The sequence below is a fragment of the Eulemur rufifrons genome, chromosome 7 (assembly GCF_041146395.1).
Source record: "Eulemur rufifrons isolate Redbay chromosome 7, OSU_ERuf_1, whole genome shotgun sequence".
Lineage (NCBI taxonomy): Eukaryota > Metazoa > Chordata > Mammalia > Primates > Lemuridae > Eulemur > Eulemur rufifrons.
The window spans coordinates 148,125,834-148,151,343 of NC_090989.1; the positions used below are offsets into that span (position 1 = coordinate 148,125,834).

General features: G+C 45.0%; 1 protein-coding gene across 9 annotated transcripts in view; it reads left to right on the plus strand.

Annotated features, from left to right (window-relative positions):
* The window catches only part of TRAK1 (trafficking kinesin protein 1), a 116,278-nt gene that overhangs the window by 45,076 nt on the left and 45,692 nt on the right, over window positions 1-25,510 (plus strand). For 3 of the 9 annotated variants that reach the window (XM_069475567.1, XM_069475568.1, XM_069475571.1), the window contains exon 1: window positions 6,758-6,821. The exons of 5 other annotated variants lie outside the window; for them this stretch is intronic. In XM_069475567.1, coding sequence (XP_069331668.1) covers window positions 6,758-6,821 — 64 coding nt within the window. Of the gene's footprint in view, window positions 1-6,757; window positions 6,822-15,523; window positions 15,637-25,510 lie in introns of those variants that run through there. One more of the 9 variants, XM_069475566.1, reaches the window with a different exon arrangement.

Here is a 25,510-nt window from a genome sequence, read left to right on the forward strand (position 1 = left end):
TTTGGCAGGAGTGAAACTGGGGCTGTTTGAGCTTCTGGTTTATTTGTGTTTTGAAGCCCATGGCATCTGCTATATGACCTTCTGGTCATAGGAGTGAGATTTCCCATACAGCTCTCCCAGGCTGGCAGGAGGCAAACTCAGAACCGTGTGGGTTGTATACTGATGCCCCAGCACATCTGAGCTCTTTCTCTTCTCTCCGTCCTCTCAGATATAGGGTCGATTTTAATGAGAATTGCACTGAGGCCAGGATGCACTTCGGCTCTGTGGTGCTCCGCCGAATGCCACCTTCCTGCTTTTGGATATGTTCCGTAGGAGTCAGGGTTTGTTCCCCCGCATTCCCCCGGAGGTGGGATGGGTGCCTGCTTCTCCTGTGCCTGAAATGAGGAGGAGATGGTTTGGGAGGGGGGTAGTTGACAGCAAGCTGTTCATTAGCAGCCTGCCTTCTGCCGTGGGTGCTCAGTGACTGGCAGTGGCAACGTTTAAAAAAACAAAGAGCAGAAAGAGAACTCCACAGAAGCATCCTGTTCAGTTAATTTTCTGAAGCAAATGGAGGGAAGGCCTGCTTGTGAGGCTGCATTTCACACGAGCCCCGTGGCCCGCTCAAGAGGAAGATTAAGAAGCCCCTTGTGGATGTTGCTCTCTTCTGTCTCGGGCGTCCCAGCTGCCCTGGCCTGCAGGTAGAAGGCCAACAGGGAGGACTGGGAGCATGCTCCAGACGGGGCTGGGCGGCTGGGTGGTTCTGCTTGCTAGCAGCAGGGAGGAGCCCAGAGGGCGCATTGCAGTGTGACCTGCTTGTTCCTACGGCCACAGAGGGCCTGGGGGCCTGGAGGAAGGTAGCATGTGGCAAGATTTGTGAGGTCTGAGACATCCTGGGGCAAACTCATAACTGTGTTGGCGTGCTTTAGTCTCAATTGTTAGTGTTCATGCATCTTTTCACTGTATTAAATAAATTTAAATCTTCATATACTAGTACAACTAATAGACTCTTAGAAATTTCATTAAATTCTTTTAAACATTTACATTTGATTACACATATTTAATTAATTCTCTTTAACATCACAGACCAACTCTTCGATTCTCTTAAATGTTCCCAAAAGGGAACATATAGGTCTTACAGCAGTGACAACAAAATTTCTGATGCTCCAGTTTAACTTAAGCATTGGTACTGTAGGTTTAATAATTTCTTCGTGAGTTTTGAACCTGTTTTTTATTTTTTCAGGGGTCTGGAAAGAAAATAATATCTCAGAGTAGCTGTGTTACTTTCCTAGGCCTGCCATAACAAATTACCACAAACTTACTGGCTTAAAGCAATAGAAATTTATTCTCTCACAGTTGTGGAGTCCAGAAATCCAAAATCAAGGTGTCAGCATGGTTGGTTCCTTCTGGACACTCTGAGGGACAATTCATTCTGCACCTCTCTGGAATTTCTGGTGGCTGCCGGCAACAGTTCTTGGCATCCCTTGGCTTGTAGCTGCATCACTCCAGTCTCTGCTTCTGTCTTCACATTGCCTTCTCCGTGTGTCTTCTCCCCTCTGTTCTCTTCTAAGGACACTTGTCATTGGATTTAGGGCCCGCCTGAATCCAGGATGATGCCATCTCCATACTTTTAACTTAATTATACCTGCAAAGACCCTTTCCCCACATTCACAGCTTCCAGGTGGAGGTATATATATATCTTTGGAGGAGCCACTTTCAACATGGTGCCGTTCCCTGAAATGACCAAGTCTTTACGTTTGGCTATAGTGACATAACACGTTGTCCCACCCTAATGACACATTCATCTGGAATGTGTTTGAAAGTACGTACAAGGTTTGTTTGTCTTGCTATTATAATTAGCAGGGTCATATTGAGCTTTTATCTCCCAGGAATTGGGGGTTCTGGTGGGCAGTCAGCTCTCTTCCGGAGCCTCCTGGCTAATCCATCGTCTTGCAGCCTGGGTCTGATCCTCCTCCTACCCGGGTGCAGTTAGTGCCCACAGCATCGGGCCTTTCTGTTCTTGGTACCTGCTTCCTCATTCCAGATCCGGTTGGCTTATTCATAGCCATCCTACTTAGAGACATATTTGTACAATGTTTTATAAAAGGTATTAGTGGCAGAAACAGAGCAGCCATACACGCCCACCTCTCCTGCTTTCTGAAATGGATTAAGAATAACTTCCTAATATATCCTTCTTTCCTTTATATATCAGTTGCCTTGTTCACTTGGTTACCCCTTTTCATTTTGATATTCATTGAGGACTCATGGCCTTTACAGACTCAACTTGTCCCCTCTAACCATTATTAACTGTATTCTCTTTTTGATGTTCAAATTGTGACACTTGGCCCATGGCTCCTATACCTAATCACTTCCACCCCAGACCTTTTGGAGTGGTCTTAGCTTTCTCAAAACCTAGTGTTGCAGGCCCATCTTGTTTTTTCCCTGCCCCAAGACGTGGAATCGGCAGCTCTCCAAGGAGCCCTGTTAAGGCCTAACCCAAAGCTGGGCACCAGAGTGTCATTGTGCTGCTGATGGGTTGGAGGGGAGTCCTTGTAGGGCCACTTTTGTGACAGAGCTGGAAAGAGTATTTTTTTTAATATCATAAAGTCACATTGATATTTTTAATTTAACCCTTACTTTGCTGATCATTTTTTATTTTGTTCTTAAAAAACTTCTCAGTTTGTTTTCTCTGAGATGCTAACTTGAGTTTTTATCTTAATTGTTGTTCTTCTTCTCCCTCCTCCTCTTCCTCCCTCCCTCCTCCTCCTTTCTTCTTCTTCAAATTTCATTTGCAAATAATCCTTGGATATTTTCTCAATCACTTACTGAAAAGTGGAAAAGGCTTAGGATGTGGACCATTTTGGTTTATATCCAGATGCTCTTCTATTTGCTGTGTGAACCCGAGCGAGTGACTCAAACCATTGAGCCCCTTTTCCGTGTCTGCACAGAGGGAGCGTCATTAGGTTGCAGGGACTTGAGGATGAAGTGGGATGTAGAGCATTGGATGCTTGGTGTGTGGCAGGCGGCATCCTAAATGGTGTGGTTGAAGATGCAGGTGACCGAGAGGAGGCTGACCAGGTGTCAGTGAGGCTTATCTGAGACTGCTCCTGGTACCTGTCCTGTTCCACTCCTGACTTTCTCAGGTGGGCAGTGATGGGAGAGCGTAGGATTGGTTAGGAGGAGGTTGCTTCTTCAGCTGCAATAAGCCAGGGCCGAGGGGGTGCTGGAACTATTAATGTGAAGGAAAGTGGATTTGAAGCCACATAGACCTGGATTTTGATCTTGGAACTATCTTTGCAGAGCTATGGACGTATGACTTCATCCTTCTGAGCCCATGCAATAGTTTTCAAGTCGAAGTTCACTTTGGAAGTGCTTGAGGCTCATAAAATTTATCCATAATGACGATGTTTTCTTTGTGCGTATTTATACACTGTTTTGTTTCTTTCCCATTTTCTTCAGAAGTGAATTGGATATGTGCAGTCATCGGACTTGATGTACGTTGTGCTCAGTGATGCATTATCACTGTTTAGAAAGGTCCCTTCCCCCTTCCCCCACCCTGCCTGTCACTCCTGCTCATTACTGTGAACCCAGTGCCTTTGAATTAATTACACTGGGAAAAACTTATAAATGGCGTTTCTACCTCATTTCTCTAATTATAGCTTGTACTGTCTTTTTAATTGCTCATTTCCTGGCTTATTTCATTTTTCAAAGAATTAGAGTGATGAAGACGCTCATAACTAACATTTGTTGCAAACTCAGTTTGTCCCAGGCATGGTGCTAGGTGCTCAGCCATGCATTAATTAATGAAAGCTTTATCCTGTCTCTGGGGCATGTATTGCAGTCACCCCCATTTAGCAAATGACACTGATGTGTCTAACAAGGTCACCAAGATGGCAAACAAGGGGCCTGAACCATCAGACCATCTGATTCCAAAAGCCTATGCTTTCTGCTATGAAATTACATTGCCATCCATCCATCCATCTGCCTGTCTGTCCAACCATTATTTTTCATTTGTTCTTATGGGTGACGGGGCATGAATAAAATATTAAACAAATGCATAGCGCTGCAGGGTAAATGTGCCAAGCCTTTGTTTAAGAGGTTTCTGTCCTCATCTGACTTTCATGTCGTGCTTTGAGGCGTTTGCATTTCCTGTTTCTTTTTTAAATCTTCATTTTGCACATTCATATTGGACGTCCTCCCCAGACATATTGGATTGAACCTGTTGAACGCTGCTGATTTCTGAGGAGTCTGTTAACTGTTGATTTGTGTATTTATGGAGGTTTATCATTATCTTTTTAGAAATACCTTACGGAACTTTAACAAAAACAAAACTTCAGAAAACCTGGGGATGCCAGCTCTGCTCCCGTGTTTTGAGGAATGATGTCTGAGAGGGCCATTTGGTGGTTTGCTTGGGGCTGTTTGTCAGAGAAAGGGATGATAAAGGACCAGAGGGACAGATGAGATGTGTCAGATAACAGGGGCAGTTACAGGAAGAATTAGAATCATCGACAACTTTAAATACTCACATGTCCTAGAAAACTTACAGTGTACATTCAGGTTGGGGTTGGGAAGAGGGATTAAAGTAAGTGAGGGAGGCCTAGGGATATGATCTCTACTTTGACCAGGAAGAATTTGGAGTAAGGTTGGAGATGCCTTGCAGGAAAAGGAGATGACAGAGGGGCACTGGTCCTCCAGAGTACAGGTGACAGCCAGCAGCCAACATGGCCAGGGATGGTGTCATTCCTTTGTCCTCTTCGTTTTCTGAACTTTTCTGAAAACGTGTTAATAACTTTAGCCAAGATTCCTCACCAATGTCTGTGGTTCCTCTGCCCCATGCAGGGATGGTTTCCCTGCCTGCTTGTGGTTGGGTGCCCTGCCTTTAACTTCTCTTTTCCCTTCTGGGATTTGAGGCTCTGCTATTTGATAGTGCTAAAGGGTGGAGACCGCACAGCCCACAAGGGAACAGGCTGGGCCAAATGGGCTCAGCAAGCCACCTGGCAAATGGGAAGGTAGGCTTGGTCTTGCAGTGAGGAGAGGGTGCCCCCGAGCAGGGAGAGGCTTCTAGAACAGAGGCAGGGGACAAGAAGCCAGCTTTGAGGACCTCACAACACAGCAATACAGGCTCTTCAGCTCCCAATCATTTAGGAAGATTGAGATAAATTTGTATTAATACAAAGTATAGATTCTGCTCAAGATTCTGTATATAAGATGTGTATGTGCGTATATATAGTTTTCCTCTTAATTTTCTGTTACACACACACAAGCAGGCACACATACACACACACATATACATATATAGATACACACATACACATTTATATACATATGCTGCTGTTGACACCAGCAGATACCTATAGTACCTGGCCAATGGGCCAGTGAAGTAAGCAGTTTTGGTTTAGGGGAGGGTTCTCAACCAGGTGATTTTGTGTCCAGGGGACATTTGGTAATATATGGAGACATGCTGTCACATCTGGGGAGTAGAGGGTGGCACTACTGGCATTTAGTGGGCAGGGGCCAGGATTGCTGCGAAACATCCTTCAATGCCCAGGACAGACTTTCACAACAAAGAATTATCTAACCCCAAATGTCCGTAGGGCTGAGGTTGACAAACCCTGTTTCAGGGGATGAACTTTAACCTATAGTAGGTCTAAAATCTGTCTAATTCTCTACTACCTTATTTTTATTGTGAAGTATGTCAAACATGTCAAATTCTTAGGACTAATAAATGTTAACTCTCTTTTTTGAAGGAAATAAAACATTACAGGTGCATTTATAAGGACAGTTTTAAAGCCCCGTTCTCTCACTCCCTCCCCAGAGGCAAACATCTTCCTGCAGGTGGGCTGTGTCCTTCTGGTGTGTATTTTTACTCTGATCGCACGCGTGAGCATTCCTGAAACGGTATGTCCTGCTGCCTGAGCCCTTTGTGACGGTGCTCTCCTCTATCCCCTCTGTGTGTGGCAGGCTGCTTTCCCAGAAGTTTGAGAAAAGGCATGTGCAGAGAATAGTACTGTATCTAAATGAAAATGTTTCCATTTTATAAGTAATTTACATTTCCTTTAGGTATGGTCAAAAATTTTAAACGATGTTTAATGTTTTAAATCAGGTTGGGGAAAGAAAACCAGAAGTAATGGTTTGCAGATTTTAAAAGATGGTGTTTTCCAAATTTAGAATCTTTCTGTGGTGACCCAGAATAGAGCAAATAAGCTTGTCCTCACATTTGTCAGAGGTGATGGCACCAAGCCGTCCCCCACCCGCCTGCACCCTCCCTGTGTGGCATGTCTCAGCCTCTGCTCCCGACATCCTTGGAAGACATTTCCTCCATCTCTGCATCATTTTTTAGAGCCAGCCAGTTTCTATGGCAACAGTTAGATTGAAAGATGAGCAGTGAGCAGGAGACGTGGCTCGAGTGAGACGGCCGGTGGTGGTGTGTGTCCCTGACGTCACCCTCCGGGCGTCTGGATAGGACGATCCTGGCTACTCCCATTCAGGGCTGCCGTCCAGTGCCGCTTTATTAGCAGGGCTGCCAGGGTCTTCGATAGCTCTGCAAATTGCCTCCCTTTCTGCTCCTCCTACTCTCCCTCTCCCCCGTAGGATTTTTCTTTTCACTGCCCCTTTTCCTGTTCTGGCTCCAGACTGTCATTGAGAATGCACAGCCTAATTCTGGTGTGTTTCGGGATGCTCTTCTGCCCGGTGTCCTGGAAGGGCAGGGAGGCATGGCAGCGTTTTACTTGACGTTGATGGTGCTGTGAAGTCCGTTCTTTCCTCTGCAAGAATACTGACTATGCAGAAATTTATCGAAGCGGATTATTATGAACTAGACTGGTATTATGAAGAATGCTCGGATGGTAATTATGGCCCCTGCAAAACAGAGTGGGAATATATAGGGACATTGTCTGCCACCGGGGAGCGGGGGGTGGGGGTGGGGGTGGGTGTCCTGAAACCTTCTCGGGAGACGGGCAGGGGAAGGCACTAGAACGAGCACCATCGGCAAACATGCATGACTCTGACAATTCCAAAGGCATGGTGGAGGAGATGGCAGGTGGGCAGGGCTCTTTACCGTGGAGACTCCTCTGCGATATGTACGGTCATTTGCTCAGAAGGGGGAGATGGGTTTTGGTGTGCTAGGCTTGCAGGCATTATACTTCTGTTGGATTGAATTCTCTTTGGTGTGAGACGTGAGTGTGGTATTGATGCTTGTATGTGTGCAGGTGGAAATGTGTTCACTGTGCTCTTGCCGTCAGAGGGGTTAGGAACCTGGAGACTGGAATAATGTATTCAGGAGGTGGCTTCTTAGACTGTCAGCAGCAGGCCTGGAGGGTTCTGCCCTTTCCTGAGCCCAGACCCGGAGGCCCTGGGGAGGCTGGAGAAAAGGCAGGAGCAGCTTCCCACTAAGCGGGTGATTCAAATAAATTTTGCTTGTCGGATCCAGCAGAAATGGGTGTGGGGAGGTGTTGGGAGGGGCAGGGAGAGAATGTATCCTTCTGTCACTATCCTGGTTTATGCAGGGAGGGTGTGGCACATTCCAGAGGAGAACTGGGTGGAGGCCAGTGTGTGGCAGGACAGGTCTCGGGAGGTTTCAGGCACACGGAAAGTAGTGCTCTGGTGTGTTCTCAGAGATCACACTGTAGGGAGGGGTCTCAGGTTCCTATGTCATTGGACATCAAAATTGTATATTACACAGTTAATCTGTCTTTAAAAATTTCTTCGTGAAAATGGCCCTTAAATCACATGCCTTTACAAAAAAAAAAAAAAAGGACATAGTTAATATATATACTTTGAGGGTCTGTTCCCCAGCGATATGTTCCCAGCCCCACACAAGCCATTAATAGGTAAGGTAACTGCTTTTTAATTGAACCGGGAGTTTCAGATTGCTCTAACAGTGACTACGTTTGATTAGCCTGAATGATGTAACAGGCTGGGACCTGGCCTAGTTAGTAAGCTGAAGAACTACATAATTGTCTCTCATCTGCTGATTTTTGCCATTACTTTGGGCTACAGAAGAGGGGCCAAGAGGCTTTCTCAGGTGGTGGTATTTAAATACCTGGAAAACTTTGCCGGTTGAGCCCCACTGTCCCCTAGCATTAGGTGAAGACCTTGTCATGTTGGGTCTGTGTGCGTCTTTCAGTATCTTGAGTAACAAGGTTTGGAGGCAGCTCCCAGGGTCATGAGGGAAAGGATGAGTGAATTCTTTTTTCCTTTGGATATGCTCATTCTTGAAACAAGTTCCCATCCATTACCTAACTCCAAGAAGCAATTAAAGAGATACTTCTTTTTGGAAACCGTAGTTGACCTCTTCTCATTTCCTTGGCAATTTGTGACTCCATAACTTAAGTAATTGATTAAGTACCATTGGATTAGGGAGCGTTGGTCACAGCAGAGTGCCTGTCACAAGGCCTGTGGAAGAGTTAGGTGTGGCCATGTCCCCAATGGATGGCATCCTGGAAGTGGGGGAGGGAGATTTCTTAATGTCTTGACCCAGTTGCTACACCGTCCGGTTCTCTTTACACCCTGAAATAAAGCCAGTCAGTGGCCGTGGTCAATCTGGAGGGCGAGAGAAGTCCTGCTCTTATCTGGGTGTCCATCAGCAGGATTTTCTTACCCGGCGCTTCCTCAGTTGAGTGAGTCTTTTGGCCCTGAGACACCCTGATCTCTCTTCCTCCAAGAGCAAAGGAAAATGGAAGAGGAGACGGCTCATCTGTCCAAGGGTAAATAAATATTGACCACTGTTACTGTCCGAATGTATGTTGAGCAGAATACTTGCCCTTTAACCTCTTGTGCCATTATGGATGAAGGGAAGAAGGTTGTTGGGACAGAATTTACTGGGACAACTGGCATTTTTGTAATCCCATCTAAAGAGGCAGCAAAAAAGGGAATAAAAGGAACTGAAGCTCCAAAATGGTCTGGTTTAGAAAACCCACAAAAAGGGGATTTCAGGTATGTGCTGATTGTGTGGTGACTTGTTTACACGTTTCTAACTAGTTGGGTTTGTTCCTGTGTCGGGCAGTTCAGTCTGGAAATGAAATCTTCCCCTGATTACGTGCATCTTTTTGATTGCAAATCAGCAGACACACAGCATTGCTTTGTCTCTCTTATCATTTGGCACCTGAATCATTAATGAAGGAAACTTCTAGGGAACTTCTGATACCAATAAAAGGTGAGTCAAATGTTTTGAAAAAGATGCAAAATCATCGTTTATGTCAGAGTTACTGACTCACACTTAAATTGCAGTGTTAGCACTGAAAAATTAACATGTATGGATGGGAATACAGATTGCAGCTCAACTAGGACCCCTCTTTAACAGTTAGAATTAAGAGATGACACTGTTCCCTCATCTTTGAGGTTTAGGAGAGCTTTATTCAGTGTTGAATAACTGCATCTGTCCCCTGTATCAATTTTAGTTGTGGTGGTCCTAAATCCATCTTATCTCTGCCTCCCTCTCTTCCCCATACAGTAAGAGGCATGGGGCAGAGGCTTATAATAGTAAGAAATTGGCAGGGGGAGAGTTTGCCCAATACCTTAAGTTTTAGAGATTTGAAATAGCCAGTGATCAACATAATATAGCAGTAAACTGTAAAATTTGCATATGTGTACTCAGTGTTTACAGTTAAACTCTGGTGTCAAGTAGAGTCTTAGTACCTCCATTGGATAGGTCTGATCTCTGGCACAGAACTTCTAAAACTTGGGAAATCATTGAAAATCACATGCTTATTAAAAAAGCAGATTCTCAGACTCACTTCAGACTAAGGGAAGCCCTGAGAAATCTAAATTTTTAGCGCATGTTTTGGGGGATTCTTTATATCAGGTGTGTTTGGGAAACTGTGCTAATGTCAGCAGGGAGCAGCCCCAGGAACCGGGGTCTGAAAAATAATTCCTTAAGTCAGTCTCGGAATCTTAGATTGTTTCTTGGCTACCCTGGTCACTTTTTAAAAAGCGTGCTTATAAAAGGTTGGGTTCATTATATATCCTTAAGTTAAACCGTGCCTTTTTGTAGTTATTCTAAAAATAGGTAGAATAGCAGAGTTCTGGCTTGGAGTCTGTGCTTGAGGCCTGTTTTGCACTTTGCGTATGGACACGCCTGGGGACTTCCTCGAGCCTCTGCAAACCCGGATTCCCCATCTGGAACGTGGGAGTAACCACAGTGGTTGGAGCTGTGTGAAGAGTGTAAATAAAGGAATAGTTCTTTGTAAGTGGTGAAGAGCCAGGTCAGAGTTTTATTTTATTTTCTCAGAAACAGTACTAGTTATTAAGTTCTTTGAAAATATATCTCTTTGAAAAAGGCGAATGGTATTTTGAACAAGGTGCAGTGTTGTGACCACCTGTTTCCTACAGTAGAGTCTTTTGTGATCAGACTTGCTCTCCATCCCACACCCCCACCTTTGACGATACTACAGATTTGAGTGTCGAGGCAGGAGGTGGTCCGTTCATACTGATTTGCAAATGAGGAAACTCAGGCAGATTGCTGCAGAAGTTGTTTTTGTGACTTTCATAACGAAAATCCCTGGCAATACACAAGGGCGATCACGTATGTTCTGTTACTCACTTGTTTTCAGTGACCTCCAAAATGTCACCCCAGGATGGGGGTGGCTGGCTCCTGAGTAAAGTTCTCTTAGGGTTATTTTAAGCATTAATTGAAGAGCTAGGTTTCTGAGATGATTTTTCTAATTTTCCTGCACTTCGTTTCTCTAAGAGTCAGTGCAAACAGACCCCCATTTCTTTGTCTTGTGTTTATTGTGTGATGCTTCCTCGAAGGTAGAGGTTGACTTTTCTCTTTCCAGGCACTGCACTCTCCTAAAAGGTCGTTGAGGTGATTTAAAAAAAAAAAAAAAAAAAAAGGAATGAAATGTAAATAGTTTTATAATAGGTAAGTGGCATAAGCAAGGTCCTTGGAGTCATGACCTTAATGTCGGGCTAGCCCTGCTCTCTGGGAGCAGAGGAGTGAAATGCAAGGGCGGCACATAGAGCATGGATGGGACAGGTAAGAAGAGACAAGGATGCCTGTGCCCCCCTGAAGGAAAGGGGAGTCGTGCTGAACCAGACTTTGGAAGATGGGAAGATTTAGGCCCAGAGAGGTGGCGAATGTTACAGGTGTAGGGGAGGAAAAGCTTCATCCCTCTACCCCGCTAGCTTCAGTGGCCAGGACTCTGCAAATTAAACTGATAAAAGACAGATTAACAAGAGAAAAAACAGATGTAATTATATACATAAACAGGGACAATCACAGAGAGGCAATTAGAATTTGGAGGTATATATACCATCCCAAGGGGTGACAAAGTGTGGAGAAAAGGTGAGACAAAGGAAAAGGGGTTTGGGGCTCTTGTCGGGGAGTAGGTTAAGGGGAGGCAGTGACTAGGAAGGGTGTGATAAGCAAAGATGGTTTAGTAAGGTGTGCACAGATTCAAGTGGGTGCCTTATCCATTGAAGAGAGATGGTACAGGAGAGGGAAACACCTTTACAAATGTAAATTTCCTATTTTTAGAGCTTTTCTTGCATCTGCTTTTCCTCAATTGCCTTCTGCTCAAAATAATCCTTAAGCCAAGGTGGCATATTTTGGGGTGGCAGTCTGGTCCCTTTCACAGGTGAGCTAAGGCAGGAGCATTATGTGGGCAGAAGTTAGCAGCTCATTTTGTATGAATGAGGTGTGGTGGGAGGTCAGGCTGGAAGCAGAGGCTCCAGGGGAGAGGGAGGGTGTGGGGCCAAGAAAGTCTAAAGCTCACAAATTAAAAATGAGGGGCGCCCTTTAGATCAGTGCTGTCCAGTGAAACCTTTTGTGATGGTGCAAATGTTCTCTTCTGTGCTGTCACATATGCTAGCCACTATTCACATGTGGCTGTGGAGCACTAGAAATGTGGCTAGTGTGATTGCATTTTGAATTTTATTTTAAGCCATTTAAATTTAAATGTAAATAGCACCAATGGCTTGTGGCCACCCTTTGGACAATGCTGGGTAGATCTTTGGGAAGATGACTTCTATGGTGGTATATTGGTAGATGCGGAGCAGGGGACACTTACAGAAGGATGTCCCTCTGCCCTGCAGGAGGTGGTTGACACCCTCCTCCTCTGGCCTTCCTGTCCAGCGTTCCCAGAGATGGGTCAGGAACCCCTCGCTGCCTCCCTGCTCTAGGTCCCAGTGTCTGGTCTGTGCCTCTGGTACAGCACACGCATCTCTGCTACCTGTCTCTCACCCCTCCAGCTCCAGGCTCCGTGTGCAGCCTGGTCTAGCTCTCTCCATCCCTCACTGGGCACAGGGATTCCCAGGCTTTATTGCTGCCCTCTGGGGGTCATGTTTTGCTTTGACTTTTGGAGAAACTGCTCTATATCAGAGAAGATGCTCTTTGGGCCATCTTTGGCTTTAACCTTGAAGTGAATGCGGATGTCATGCGTGAGTTCTGAGAATTCCCTCATATCCCGCATAGTGTGAGGAAAGAAGAGATTGGCTGAGGGGTATCCTGAAGAGTGTCTAAACCCTGAGAAACGGGGCAACATGAAGAGTCCAGGGTGGTCCTGTGTTCAAAATGTCATGTCCTCCGCAGCCTGAAGGGGTTTCAACTGGCCTAATGTGGGACCATTTGAAGATCCAAATAAATAGTAATGGTAAAGGATTATAGCCTATGGAATAAAGTAAGACAGCACAAGTCCATGCGGATACAAATAAATAAATGACTAAATGGGAGAGAAGAAAAAGTTATTACTGAAGTAGAAAGTTAACTAATGAGTGCAGGAATGATGGAATTAGAAATTCACCATTTTTCATCTATCCTAATAACTGATTAAGGCAAGAATCATCAAAACTAGTGGTCTCAAAGTATATCACTTTTGAACAACAAAGGGGACAGTAGTAACTTTGTAGTGGAGAAACCTGGCAGGTGTCACCTGAGCCAAATGGACAAAGCATGGGCAGTAGTGACCCACAGCAGGGCCTCCCGGTAAGCGCGCTGAGAAGGCAGCGCCGCTTCTGTGGTGGTCTTGCCTGAAGCCCATAAACCGAATCTAACCGTAAGAAAACATCGGCATACCCAAAGTAAGGGACAGCCTACAAAATAATTGGCCTGTGTTGTTCAAAAATATCAACGTCTTGAAATACAAAAGCTCAGAAACTGTTGCAGATTAAAGGAGAGTAAAGAGACCCGTCAGTTGAATGCAGCACATGATCTTGGATTTCTTTGCCATAAAGGGCATTATTGGAACAACTGAGGAAAATCTCAGTAAGATCTGTGGATTAGATAAAAGTAATATCTTGATGTGGAAAGAGAAAATAAATGTAGTAAAATGTTAACATTTAAGGAATCTGGATGAAAGATATCCAGGAATTTTTTTGTACTATTCTTGTAACTTTTCTGTAGCTTTCAACGATGTCCCTCCTAAAAAGCAAAATATTCATCGATCAGTTCTGGTAGAGGCATACAGGTGTTCACTGTAGCATTATTATTACTATCATTATTATTGTGAGGCATTATTATTGTGAAGCATTATTATTGTGAGGCATTATTATTGTGAGGCAATCTCGCTATGTTGCCCAATCTGGCCTTGAACTCCTGGGCTCAGCCTCCACCTCCCAAGTAGCTAGTACTACAGGGACGCACTTTCACACCCCACTGTAATATTCTTTAAACTATTCAGTATATTTAAATATTTTTGTAATTAAAACTTGGAGAATAATTAATAAAAACTATCATGTTCTAAATGTTTATTTAATATATAGACACTTGGATATCATTTGTTAAGGGTAGCCTAGATTGAGTTAAAAGATGAGTATAAACGACTTGGTTATGAGTGAAATCACTTGAGAGTGTTTTCAATTAGCTTGTGTTTTCATTTATGTATGGTATGGCCCAGCACAGTCTCCTGCCCTTATAGTCATTCTGATACTTGCTGAATGAATCATGCACAAGGTGGAAGTTCTGCTTTCCTTCCTCCCTCCTTCCCAGGGGTTCAGAATACCTGTCTCATTAAGAAGATCTTAAAGATGTGCTCAGTGTCATCTGAACTGAATTAACAAATCCAATCTGATGTTTATTGAGATTAAAGAAAGATTTTTTTCTGAGCATGTTTATGTAATATTTAAAGCTTATGCAGTTTTCAAAACGCGATTTTGAACTCCTTGCCTCTGAATTTCTGTACCCTCTTTTTACAAAGAACACATCTTTACCATGGTAGAAGGTGGCACTCATTTTCATGTTCTAAAAAATTAACCAAAGAATACAAACGTTCCTAGGTTTTATAATAATTTTTTAATAAAATCTTTATTATATTCTGATTTTATATTCAGAGGCACTTGCATATGATCTTATATTAGTCTTTATGGAGGTAGCAGTTAAGTTTAGCAGACATTGTTAGCTACCTAAGCAGAATCCTCAGCGCTGAGGATTCAAAGATGAATGAGACGTCGTCCCTGAACTTGTGCAGAGTATTCTTTTATGATGATCTTGCCTCTGCTAAAATCTTTTCCCTTGGTTTCTTGGGGGAGGCAACTTGCCAGCAAGGTTGAATAGGCCCCCTGGTGTAGCTTTTAGGAGCAGGGAGATCTGCCACGGAGCGTCTGGGAGATGGCTGAAGCACGGGAATTGCAGAATGTGCTGCGATTCTCTGAGATGCCAGCACCGGAGGCCACTGTTCACTGGGTTGATGGAGCAACTTGCCGTTCCCACTTTACAGGCAAAATCAGACAGTACAGAGGACTTGGTGTCAAGATGTGCAATTACACTGTGGATTCTTTTTTTCAGGCAGCACTGCAAGCTATTAGGCTTTAGATTTTTTCTTGCCTTGTTCTAGCAAGTGGAAGAGATCTTTATAAATTTGGCTGTGAAAACACAGATTTAGGGTAACAGTGGGATTTATAAAATGCAGATTCATGAAGAGAAAAGGCAATGTGTTATTACCAAAGAAGGACTGGGATGAATTAAGCTTAACACAGTATTGGTTACTGCATTTTTTTCCTTTTGCTAGAATTCAGAATGATCACTCCCTTCCCCTGCTTAGCACTGTCGTCAGGCTGATGTCACAGTCAGATTTGTCTCTGCTTCTCAAGCACGCCACAGGAAATCTGTCATCTGAAGGCGTTGGGCATTGCTTCACCAGGGCACCTCCTCTGCTAGCAGCCTACCTTTAGACACATATACCTGCCTAAGGCTGGTTGGTATCATCCTGTGCAGTTGCTATGAAACTTCCAGGAAGCTACCATTCCTCATTGCTCCTGGGGGGAGAAGAAGCGGAGAGAATCTGGAGGTGAGAGCTTGCTGTGGTCCTGTACCTGCCTGCCGGGCACCCCTCCAAATCCACTGCACCTGCTCCGCCAGGTGCTTCTCCCCGCCCCATCCCTCCTCCAGGCTCCTGGGAGCCGCCCTCTTCCGGGTCCTCCGTGTGTGATGCTGGGCTGTGTCTCTACACACACCCCTCCACTACAGCTGAGCCAGGGCATGCCTGTGGCCCAGGCCAGGGCCCAGCGTGTGCCCCGTGGGCCCAGGCCCCCATGGCTCCTCTGGGCTTGCAGCCCAGAGCTCCCTCAAGGATGGCCCCTTAGGGCGGTGTTTCAGTTTGGGGCTGACTTCAGCAATGTCCCTGAGAGACGTGGAAGGGGAAGAAGAATGTTTTGAGTATGACTGCCAAGATGAAGAGAGGAAACCCACCCACGAGCAGTATGACAACTTGGACCTCTTGGAAGAGGGTAAATTCTGTACTTTGCTCAGATTTTATCCTTTTATCAGTAGCATCTAAACAGGCTTAACTGTTTTACTGATTTCATAGCATTCTTATTTTTTTTTAATTGAGGTACAATTTAAAATACACATATCTCATGTGAATGGCCTAAAGCTGCCCTTATAAGATGCCCAGCCCGAAAAGCAGCATTTCCAGCTGCACTGGAAGTCCCCGGGCCCCCTTCTAGGTTACCTCCCCAGAAGCCATTGTTCTGACTTCTGTCACCTTAGATTTGTTTTGTCATTTCTTGATCTTTGTGAACAGAATCAAACAGTGTGTATTGAGTCTGGCTTCTGTTGCTTAAATAAGGTCTTTGAAATTCATCCATGTTGCTGCAAATGTCAGTAATTGTTTTTTTTGTCTTTTTCCTTTGTGGCACTCCAGCACTCTGTTTTAAGAGTTTCAACTGTTTTCTTGAAACTGAATGGGTTTCTGTAAGTTAATGGACAACAGACTGAGTCGTTATTAAATAAAGCATGTTTTTGTGCTGGCAGTGTTTATTTTTTAAAAAATGATTAATCACTGATCTGAAATAAGGATTTTTTTAAACTTAGGAATATTTCAATGAGAAAAGCCCAAGGGCCGACATTGGAATCACCTGGGAGCCCACTGTTGGGCTCTCGCTGGGGGGACGCCCCTCTGTGCGGGGAAGGAGGGTGTTAAGTAAAGATAGGCCCAGATGCCGGTGTGAGTTCCTAGAGGGACTTCTGGGGCCTTCACCCACAGCCCAGAGAAGGGGGCTTTTGAGGGTGATCAGGATGTTTAAACAATGACTACATGGACATTCCTTAGGTCTCTTGAGTAAAAATAATCAGAATACATTTTCCAAAGTCTGCTTCAGGATGGTCTGTTTTCATGTCTCAGGATAACTTTTATTTTCAAAATTATTTATAATCTGTTATATATTGAAAGTGTTTTTCTTTTAAAGTTACTGTCCTGAAAATATTAATACTTCATCTCCAGGACAGCTAAAAATATTTTACTGGAGAAAGGGAAGAAACAGTGGGACAAGCCAGAGAGCAAGGGGCCCAGTGCTGAGGCCTGGAGCCTGGCTGGCGCCCTCCTGGCCCTCTCAGGAAGGAGACGGGAGGGCAGAGGAGTGACAAGAGAAAGGCATCCATCTGCTCCTGTGGAACTAGGGCCAGCCCAGATTTTGCTGGGTTAGCTTCCTGTCCCTTAAAGCCAAGCTGCTGCAAGTGCAGCCAGTGCCCGCATCACCTGGGAGCTTGCTAGAAATGCAGACTCTCAGGCCCCAGCCCAGACCCACTGAGTCAGATCTGCATTTTGACAAGATCTCCAGATGGTGTGCGTGCATGTTAAAGTACGAGATGAGCTGCTGCCTTAAAGCATAATAAGATGATTTAAAAAACCAATCATTGAAACTTATGATTCTAAATTAAAGGCTATACAATATTCTGGAGCAATATCATATATCCTAATCAAAAGAAGAAAAAATTGTGTTGTGCACTGTTCATATATGAAATATATATATATATATATATGAAGAGATGTGTGCATGTATACACACACACACACACACGCATATATATATATATAAACACACACACACTCCATATATTTTGTTGACCAAATGAAATAACAGGACTAGAACTTAGAGAAAACAAGGCTAGATTTACTCTGAGCCAAGTTTGAGGACATAAGCCCGGGCTGGGACACAGATTCAGTACAGACTGAGAGTATGTCCTGGAGTAGGTTACATGAGGCACAGTATACACACATTTTCTAACAGGGTATGCGTGGGGCACAGAAGGTGGGGGAAGCAGGTAGTGAGGCAACAGTTACATTCTCGTGGTTCTGATTGGTGCTCAGCAGGGCTGTGCATAAGATAAGGTAAATATGCGTTGAGGGAGAAAGTTTTGGTGTCTTAGGTTCTGGTGGAGGGCGACTGATTCCATCTGTCTTTGTTTTGCATCTGATACACAGGTTTATGATGAGCACCTGTCAGTGAAATATTTAACAAACTCCAGTTACACAGGCAAGAGGTCAGCTTTAGGGCCCAGGTTTCATTCCCTGTGCGCCCATTAGTGGCCATCATGGGCTACTGTTAAAATTTTCTTGTGAATTTTCCTTTTTCTGATTTTATATACATACATACACACATATAAGTTCATATATGAACTTTTTTAAAAACTGAGAGCCAAATGATGGTAGCAAATGTTTATTGTGCACTAATTATGTGCCAGGCACCATTTTATTATTATAATAAGTACTGTATGTGGACGTATGCTTTCAATCCTTAAAACACTCCTGAGGTTAAGTACTGTTGTAGTTTCCATTTTATAGCGTTATAGGAGAAAACTTAAGTAACTCATTTAAAGTCACACAGCTAGTTAAGTGGTCCCAACTATTTGGAATGGCTATAGAGCGCTCTGCTCTTGCTAGCAGTTCTCAAAGTGGAGTCCCTGACCAGCAGTGTCAGCTTCACCTAGGAGCTTGTTAGAAATGCACATTCTTGGGCCCCATCCCAGACCTGCTGAATCACAAACTCTGGGTTTGAACACGCCTCTGGGTGATTCCAGTGCACGTTGCCCTGTGCTGATCATATCGCTTAGATAGCAGTGTCTGTCTCTGCCTGTGGTAGCACTCAAGGGAGGGGACCCTGCCCTGTAGTTGCCATCTTACGATAGACAATTACTGTACATTCTCTTCTTTCCCCCCTTTCTCCAGTAAAATATGTTTGCTGGTCTTGTAGGTGAAGTATTAATAATATTTTCATGACAGTAGCCTCAAAATACTTCATTATCAACATGCTTTGTTTTCTTTGTAAAATAAAACCAACTCACTTTTAAGGTTTGCTTCTGACCTGAACGAAGTCAGTGGTGCAGATCAGGAAGATAACAACTTGGAAGGTTTGCTTTTGTGGCCAGTTTTGCTGGAAACGTGTATCCCAGAGCAAGCTGGGCAGGACTCCATGTGTCACTGTCGCGGTCACACCACCTTGTCTTGAGTTCACAGGATGCAGGTTCCACATGTGGAAGACAAGTGCTCTTTGAGTAGTGGAAATACGTGCAGGGATTTGGGTCTAACTGTGTTACTTGGATTCTGAGGTGGTTTTCTACGTGGTCTAAAAGAGGCGCTTTTGGTTGAAAACTGCAGGACACAGTTATTATAGTATTTGAGTTGCTTTGATAGTTATGGATATAGGATACATTTGTTGTCCTTTCCTGGTCACCTTGTGGGGTGCTGGGCACTTTCTGATGTTACCCATTTAATCTTCAAAACAGCCTTTGGGATGAACATTATGCCCATGGTGCCATCAAAGCACCCGAGGCTCTGCTAAATTGGCCTCGTGCAGGGTCCCCCGGCTGGAAGCACAGGGCATGCATGGGATCTGCCTTCCACCACGCCCCAGGCTCAAAGCTGATACGGTTCTAGGTCCTTCCCTGGTATCATCTCGTTGAATTCTTTTAACCCATGAGGTGGGTGCTCCTGGGAGACCAGGCACCAGGAGAGGCAGCTTTGCTCTCACTGTCTTTCCAGAGAGAGGAAATATTTGGGCTGTGTGTTTTCTGGCCACTGCAATCTTGCACAGTGCAGAAAACAAAAGTGATCTCAGGTGCTGAGTGGAGTTCTTGGAGGAGGGCTCTTTTTGCTTTCCTTTCTCCAAGCCTGTCTCCTCATGATAAGGTCAAGTAATGGGTCATTGTCCCTCTCTGTGCCTGAGCAGCTGCACTGGCATGAGGAAAACACTGGTGAAAAGGGCAGTTTCTGATCATCAGTTCCCTGTGGTTTGTTGCATGACAGATTCCCATTGTTTTCTCAAGGAAATGCTTTAAAAAGCCTGACTTCCTAATTTCTTCTCACCTGGGCATTTCCAAGGCTATTACCCATTTGCAAGCTGAGTCATTTAATTTCTGGCAAGTGTCACTCAGGATTGCTCAGGAGGTGGCAGGATTTGGAAAGAACATGTGCAGTGGTCTGGAGTCTGAATGCTTTCATTAGCAGGTGTAGGTTCCCCGAGGCCACAGGCTTAGAGAAAAGCGTACATCCCACCCTCTGGAGGGGTGGCTTTAAGAGTATGTGAGCAGGCAGCATCAGTCTTTTGCACAAAGGCAGTTTTCAGGTATTGAGCACTGACCAGAAATTATAATCTGGCAAAACAAATGAAAAAAAAAAAAAAACCAGTTGGTGGTAGGAACCTAGAGCCTCCCATGTTTCTGTCCAGTGGCTGCACCTGCTGGCCACCCAAGTTCTCCAGTTGGTTCCCAGGCAATCTGGAGAAGCAGCACAAATAGAGCACATTCCTCGGCTTGAGAGGGCATTCCTGGGCTGCAGGGGGTGGGCTGGGCCTGGTGGGAAATGACTGGGCCTGGGATGCTGAGTCCCCATTTGACGGATGAGCAGTAAAATGAAGCCAGAGCTGTCATGCTTCAGTCCTCTGCACGCTGCGGAGTGGGAACGTCAGCCCCAGAGAAGGGGCCTGGGTCCTGGTGTCTGTGTTAATGCAGTGTGACCAGCGGCACTCAGGGGCACTGTGCATGACTGTCCCGCTGGGTCATGGATGAGGGAGGAGCTGGCGCGGCTTATCAGTACCCACTCAGCACAGTTACAAAGGTCTCTTTGCTCATGGCTTCCCTTGTCCTGGTCTCCACTTGGGGGTTGGTTCTAGGTATCTGTGGCTCTCCCACATAGACCTCCTATAATGTCAGTCACTTCTGTAATGTCACTCGCATTAGGGTGGCTCTGTAATGGAGTTGGGGGGTACCAGCATCACCCCAAGGCTGGCCACAGGCAAAGCTCCCTCACAATCTGTATCTTGGGGTCCTTTTGCTGCTCTCCCCACATCTGGCATCCCCAGCCTTCTTGTGTCTGAACTTTCCAGCAGCACCTCTCACCTGGCACTTCCTGCTTGCTCCTCTGTATTATGCTAATTTATGCGTGTGTCTTACCTTTTCAACTAGGTCAAGAATTCCTTGAGGGTAGGATTCATTTATTTACTCAACAGAAATTAAGAATTCAACTCAGGGCTCAAACAGTTGAGGCCCTCCCGAAATAGCTCTGTGATCTTGGGCAGTTTCTTCCTAATATGGGACAATAGTCATACTTTCCTCATGGATGTAAACATTAAAAGAGTTGATGTACACACAGCACTTAAGAGTGCCAGGCACCTGGCGAGTGCTCAAGAGTGAGCCATTTGGTTATCACCTCATTAAATGTCTTGATGATAAAAAATCGCTGTGGATAAACATTGGGTGTTCCATTTTGGGGTGGGGTGAACGATTATAGCACACAGCAAACTTGGTTCAAGTTCATGGTTATGTCTCGCCTGACCTTGGCCTAGCCACTTGGCCTCTCTCTCTGTCTGGTTTGTTAAATGGGGATCATATTTGTATTGCGGGGTTGTCCTGGGTTTTAAGTGAAATAATATTCATAAAATGCCAGGGGAGAGGTTGGCATTTCTGCCTCTTAAATAACTCACTTTGGCGCCCTGCTCTCAGCCTACCGAGACAAGGGAAAGTGAGCCAATAAGCTAGTCACACTACAGCCGCAGTTAATAATGGCACTGATGAGCAGTGAAGTGAAGCCGCAGCTGTACTGTGTAGGTCTCTGCCCTTGGCAAGTGACACCTCACTCCTGCCTCCCAGGGCAGAGATGGGCACCACACAGACATGGGTAACGGCCATACGGACTGCTGATCGTGGTGGGCCTGGCTCTGGGCTGGCCCCTGCCCCTGCCCCTGCCCCAGAGACCTTCACCTGAAAGCTGGGGTACCCAGTGCCTGTCCGGTGGGGGGAGGGGTAGCAGGCTGCCCATTTGCTTCCGGCCTAGGACCACAGCCACTTAGTTGATACCTTCTTGTTAATGCATCTGTCTTAGCAGCTTCCCACCTCTTCTCTTAGTGTCCTGTGAGGGCTTTTTTTGCAGAGCCTTGTGGCCAGAGACAGGACTCATGAGATATACACCAGGGCTTTTATGTTTTTCACCCCTCTCTGGGGTGTTGGTTAGAAATGAGCTGTTCTTTGCAAATAAAACAGATTTTTCCATTTTTTTTTTTTTTTTTTTTTTAAGTATCAACTGTGTGTCTGACCCCAAATGAGTAAGACTCAGCTGCCTTCATGTGACTTAAACAGGCCTGGCAGGAAGAGAGGTTTGTAACCATTTGTTAGGTTTGCTCTGGCTGCCCTGCTGTAGCCATTTTTGACATGAAGACATTTGGATCAGAATAAAATGAAACTGTGCTGCCTTTTTTTGTTTTGCTTTAATTGTAGAGAAGTGAGCATTATTTTTTATTGCCAAGTACTGTGGGCCCTCACCCATTCCCAGTGTCCATGTCGAGGCCTACATCAACATAGTTACGTTTTGTTTTGTTTTTAAAACCAAGTATTGTGTGTCTTATAGGACTTAGTAGTTAATTCACTAGGACTAGTCAGTGAAGGCCAAGTTATTCTGAAGATAAATATTGAGGGACAACAGCAAAGTGAGAGACTTGGCTGCGCCTCCAAGGAGGTGGCTGTAACTTGGGAGCACAGAAGAGGTTTGTGCCTGGGGAGAGAGTTCAAAGTCGAGCTCTTGTTAAAAATTGGGTGGAGATGGCTCTCAGGTATGGATGTATCATGAAGTGCTGTCTCCCATCTGACTGAATTTTAATGACAATTCTCTAATTAAAAACAGTCTACATGGGACAGATTAGTACCTTTCTGTGTTCTTTATCAGTGCTGGTTTCTTAGCGGGCGATTTGCCATCCTGAACAATCTTGCTGGCTGACCGCACCATTGTAGCCCAAGGACAGCTCAGTCAGGGGTTGAGATAATAAAAGAATGGCTGGAATATGGTGTGCTTCAGGGATGCTTGTTTGCATGTTATTTGGTAACATAAAATATTGACATATAATTTACATGCTGTAAAATTCACCCATTTGACTGGATAACTCAAGGATGAGTTGTAAATTCACTGAGTTGTGCAACCATCACCATAAAAGAGTTTTAGAACTTTACACACCCTCCAGGGAGATCCCTCAATCCTGTGTACAGTTAAGCCCTGTTTACACTTCCACTCCTAGGCAACCGCTAATCTTTTTATCTGCATAGTTTGCCTTCTGTGATACTTTATAAGAATAAAAACAGAAAATACGTGGTATTTTTGTGTCTGGTTTTTACTGAGGAATTTGGGGCCTATCTCTGCTGTAGCATGTATTAACATTCATAAGTACTTCATTTTTATGGCCGAATAACATTCCACTGTATGAATATACCACATTTTGTTTATTCATTCACCAATTGACGGGCATTTGTTTCCACTTTTTGGCTGTAATGAATAACGCTGTGAACACGTATATACAAGTTTATGTGTGGACATACGTTTTCATTTCTCTTGAGTAGATACTTGGGAGACTTTAAAAAGTCTTTGTGACCTTAGGCAATTCACCCGACTTCTCGAAGTCTCAGTTTCCCTGTCCTAAAGCATGGGGATAAATGCACCTAACTCAGCAGCGCTGTGTTTGGCAGAGAGGGGTGGGTGTTGCTGCTGTAAGCTGAGTCACAGCAGCCACGCAAAGATGTCCCCCTATCAGGAGCGCTTTGCCACGTTGGCCTGGTCTAGGTGTCTGGGCAGACTGTAAAAACTAGAGATTTTACAGAAGTGGGCAGAAGAGGCGAGACTTGGATAGGGTGTCAGCCACATGGACGTACCTCCATCTTGCTGGGCTGTGGGAAGGGCGGGAAATTCCCAGATGGAGAAGTGGGAGAAAGTCCCTGCAGAAGGAAATAGCAGGCACACAGTGCCAGGCCTGACATCTGAGAGTGGCGTCACTGGGTGTGGATGTGCTACGAGGGAGAGCGGGCTTGGGTGGTAGGCGAGGAGGCGGGAAGGGGTGCGCTGGGGCCAGGCAGGGACGGGCCCTGTACGTCCCAGGTGTGGAGGCTGCTGCTTGTAGGAAGTGGCAGAGCTGGGCAAGATTGTTAAGCAGAGCAGGGGCTGAGTAATTCAAAAGCACGTAGACAAAGCTTTAAGGGACTTCTGTCTTATAATAGTTGGAAACTTGGCATGAGTAGTGACTTGTTTAGAATTTTACGGGAAGCTTTTCAGCTATGGCTCCCAGATTGTGAACCTCCACTCCTTGCCCCTGTGAACAGGGCAGACGGTATTTATTAAGTTCACTTCCTGGAGGATCAGGGGCAGATGTAGTGATGCTTTTTCTTCCTGGCAACTGCTGCTGCTGGTCAGAAGTGGGAGAGGGGCAGTCCACTGGTTTGTGGACCATTCTTTTCTCTGACACCCAAGTACCAGCTCTGCTCAACTGGGAGTATCAGAATTTCTAGGGGTATATGTCTATTTTGGAAGTTTATTCAATTTGCTTCTAGATTTTATAATAAAAATTATAGAAAGTAAAATGTGATTTCTTAAAAAACTGATGCCAAGATACAGAAGATAGGAGGAAAAATTATTGGGGGGAGATGGAGCTCAGGTTCTTAAAAAAAAAACGTTGAAAAACACTGTTTTAATTAAATGACCTATAGATAAGGCAGAAAGCAAATAGCCCAAAATGCAAATATAATAGGAAGTCCTGAATATCTTCTCTCTATTCGGGGATGTTGGCTACTTGTCTTTGAGTGATAAGGAAACAGTGTCGTCTTAAGGATTTGGGAGATTTTTAGTTTTACGTACACATGCACACATGTATGTGTAAAATATTTATTCACTCTAGAGATATGTAAAGATGACGTTAATGGGAGAAATGTAATCAGAATTAGATCAAGAAGTGATGAGAGCTGTTTGTTCTAACAACCTTGTGGGAATCTTTCCACCAAAATACATAAATGAGAAGTGAGATCTTGCAACTGTAGTTCCTTAAAGAAGGATAAGGCCAAAATGTCAAGGAAGCTCGTCAAGCCTGTTAATGTGACTTATAGCTGGGAGATACGGGGTTCCTTGGGGAGGACAGGTTGCCATGATGGAACCGTGGAGGTCCCCACCACCCACCCCACCAGCGAGGCCCCTGGATCCTGCCTCCTGGATAGGTCTCAGACCTTACCTGCTCGAGCCCCCCCCCAACCTGAACTTTGTGCCTACCCTCTGTTCCCACCCTTGCCAGAGGTCTCATTCGGAAGGAAGCCCAAGTCCAACCTGTCAAGATCAAAACCCCAGCGCCCCACGACTGCTGTGTCTTCCTCTGTGGGGTTTCTCTCAGGGACCTCTCAGTTACAGTCATTCCCGAGCCTCCCACTGGCCGAATCTCCTTGGCATCTCATATTTATGAATAGGAGCTGGAAAATGTGTGCCAACGTTTATTTTATTTATCTACTTATTTTTGGCTTGTCAACAACAGACATTTATTTCTTACACTTCTAGAGGCTGAAAGTCCAAGATCAAGGCACCAGCGTGGTTACGTTCTGGTGAGGGCTGTCTTCCGGGTTACAGGTGGCTGACTTCTCCTTGTGTCCTCACCTAGTGGAAAGAGCAACATTTATTCTTAAAATTGTTTTGGACATGGCTTAATTTGCGTAAGAGTTGCATTACTGATTTCCAGATGAGGGCACCCTGCCTCTGTTACCCCAGTGAGCTGTGACAGCCCAGTCACATGTCTCCCTCTCTCTGGTCAGCCAGCCTAGGGCTGCTCATTCAAATTTGACTTCATGATTCCTTACTTTACTGACCATCCCGAGAGGAAGAACTTGATTCTCCTCTCAAAGTGGATTCTCCCAAACCAAAATGTCACACCTGCAGCTCCTGGGAGGGTGTTTCTGTCAGGTGGGCCTCCTGCCACCTCGGGTTATGGGCAGCCTCTGCCTGGCATGTTATTCCACAGTGACATCAGTGACTGTCCCGATGCCAGAGGTCTCACTGGGCAGCCCCATCTCACTCCTGACCTGCCACCTCACATG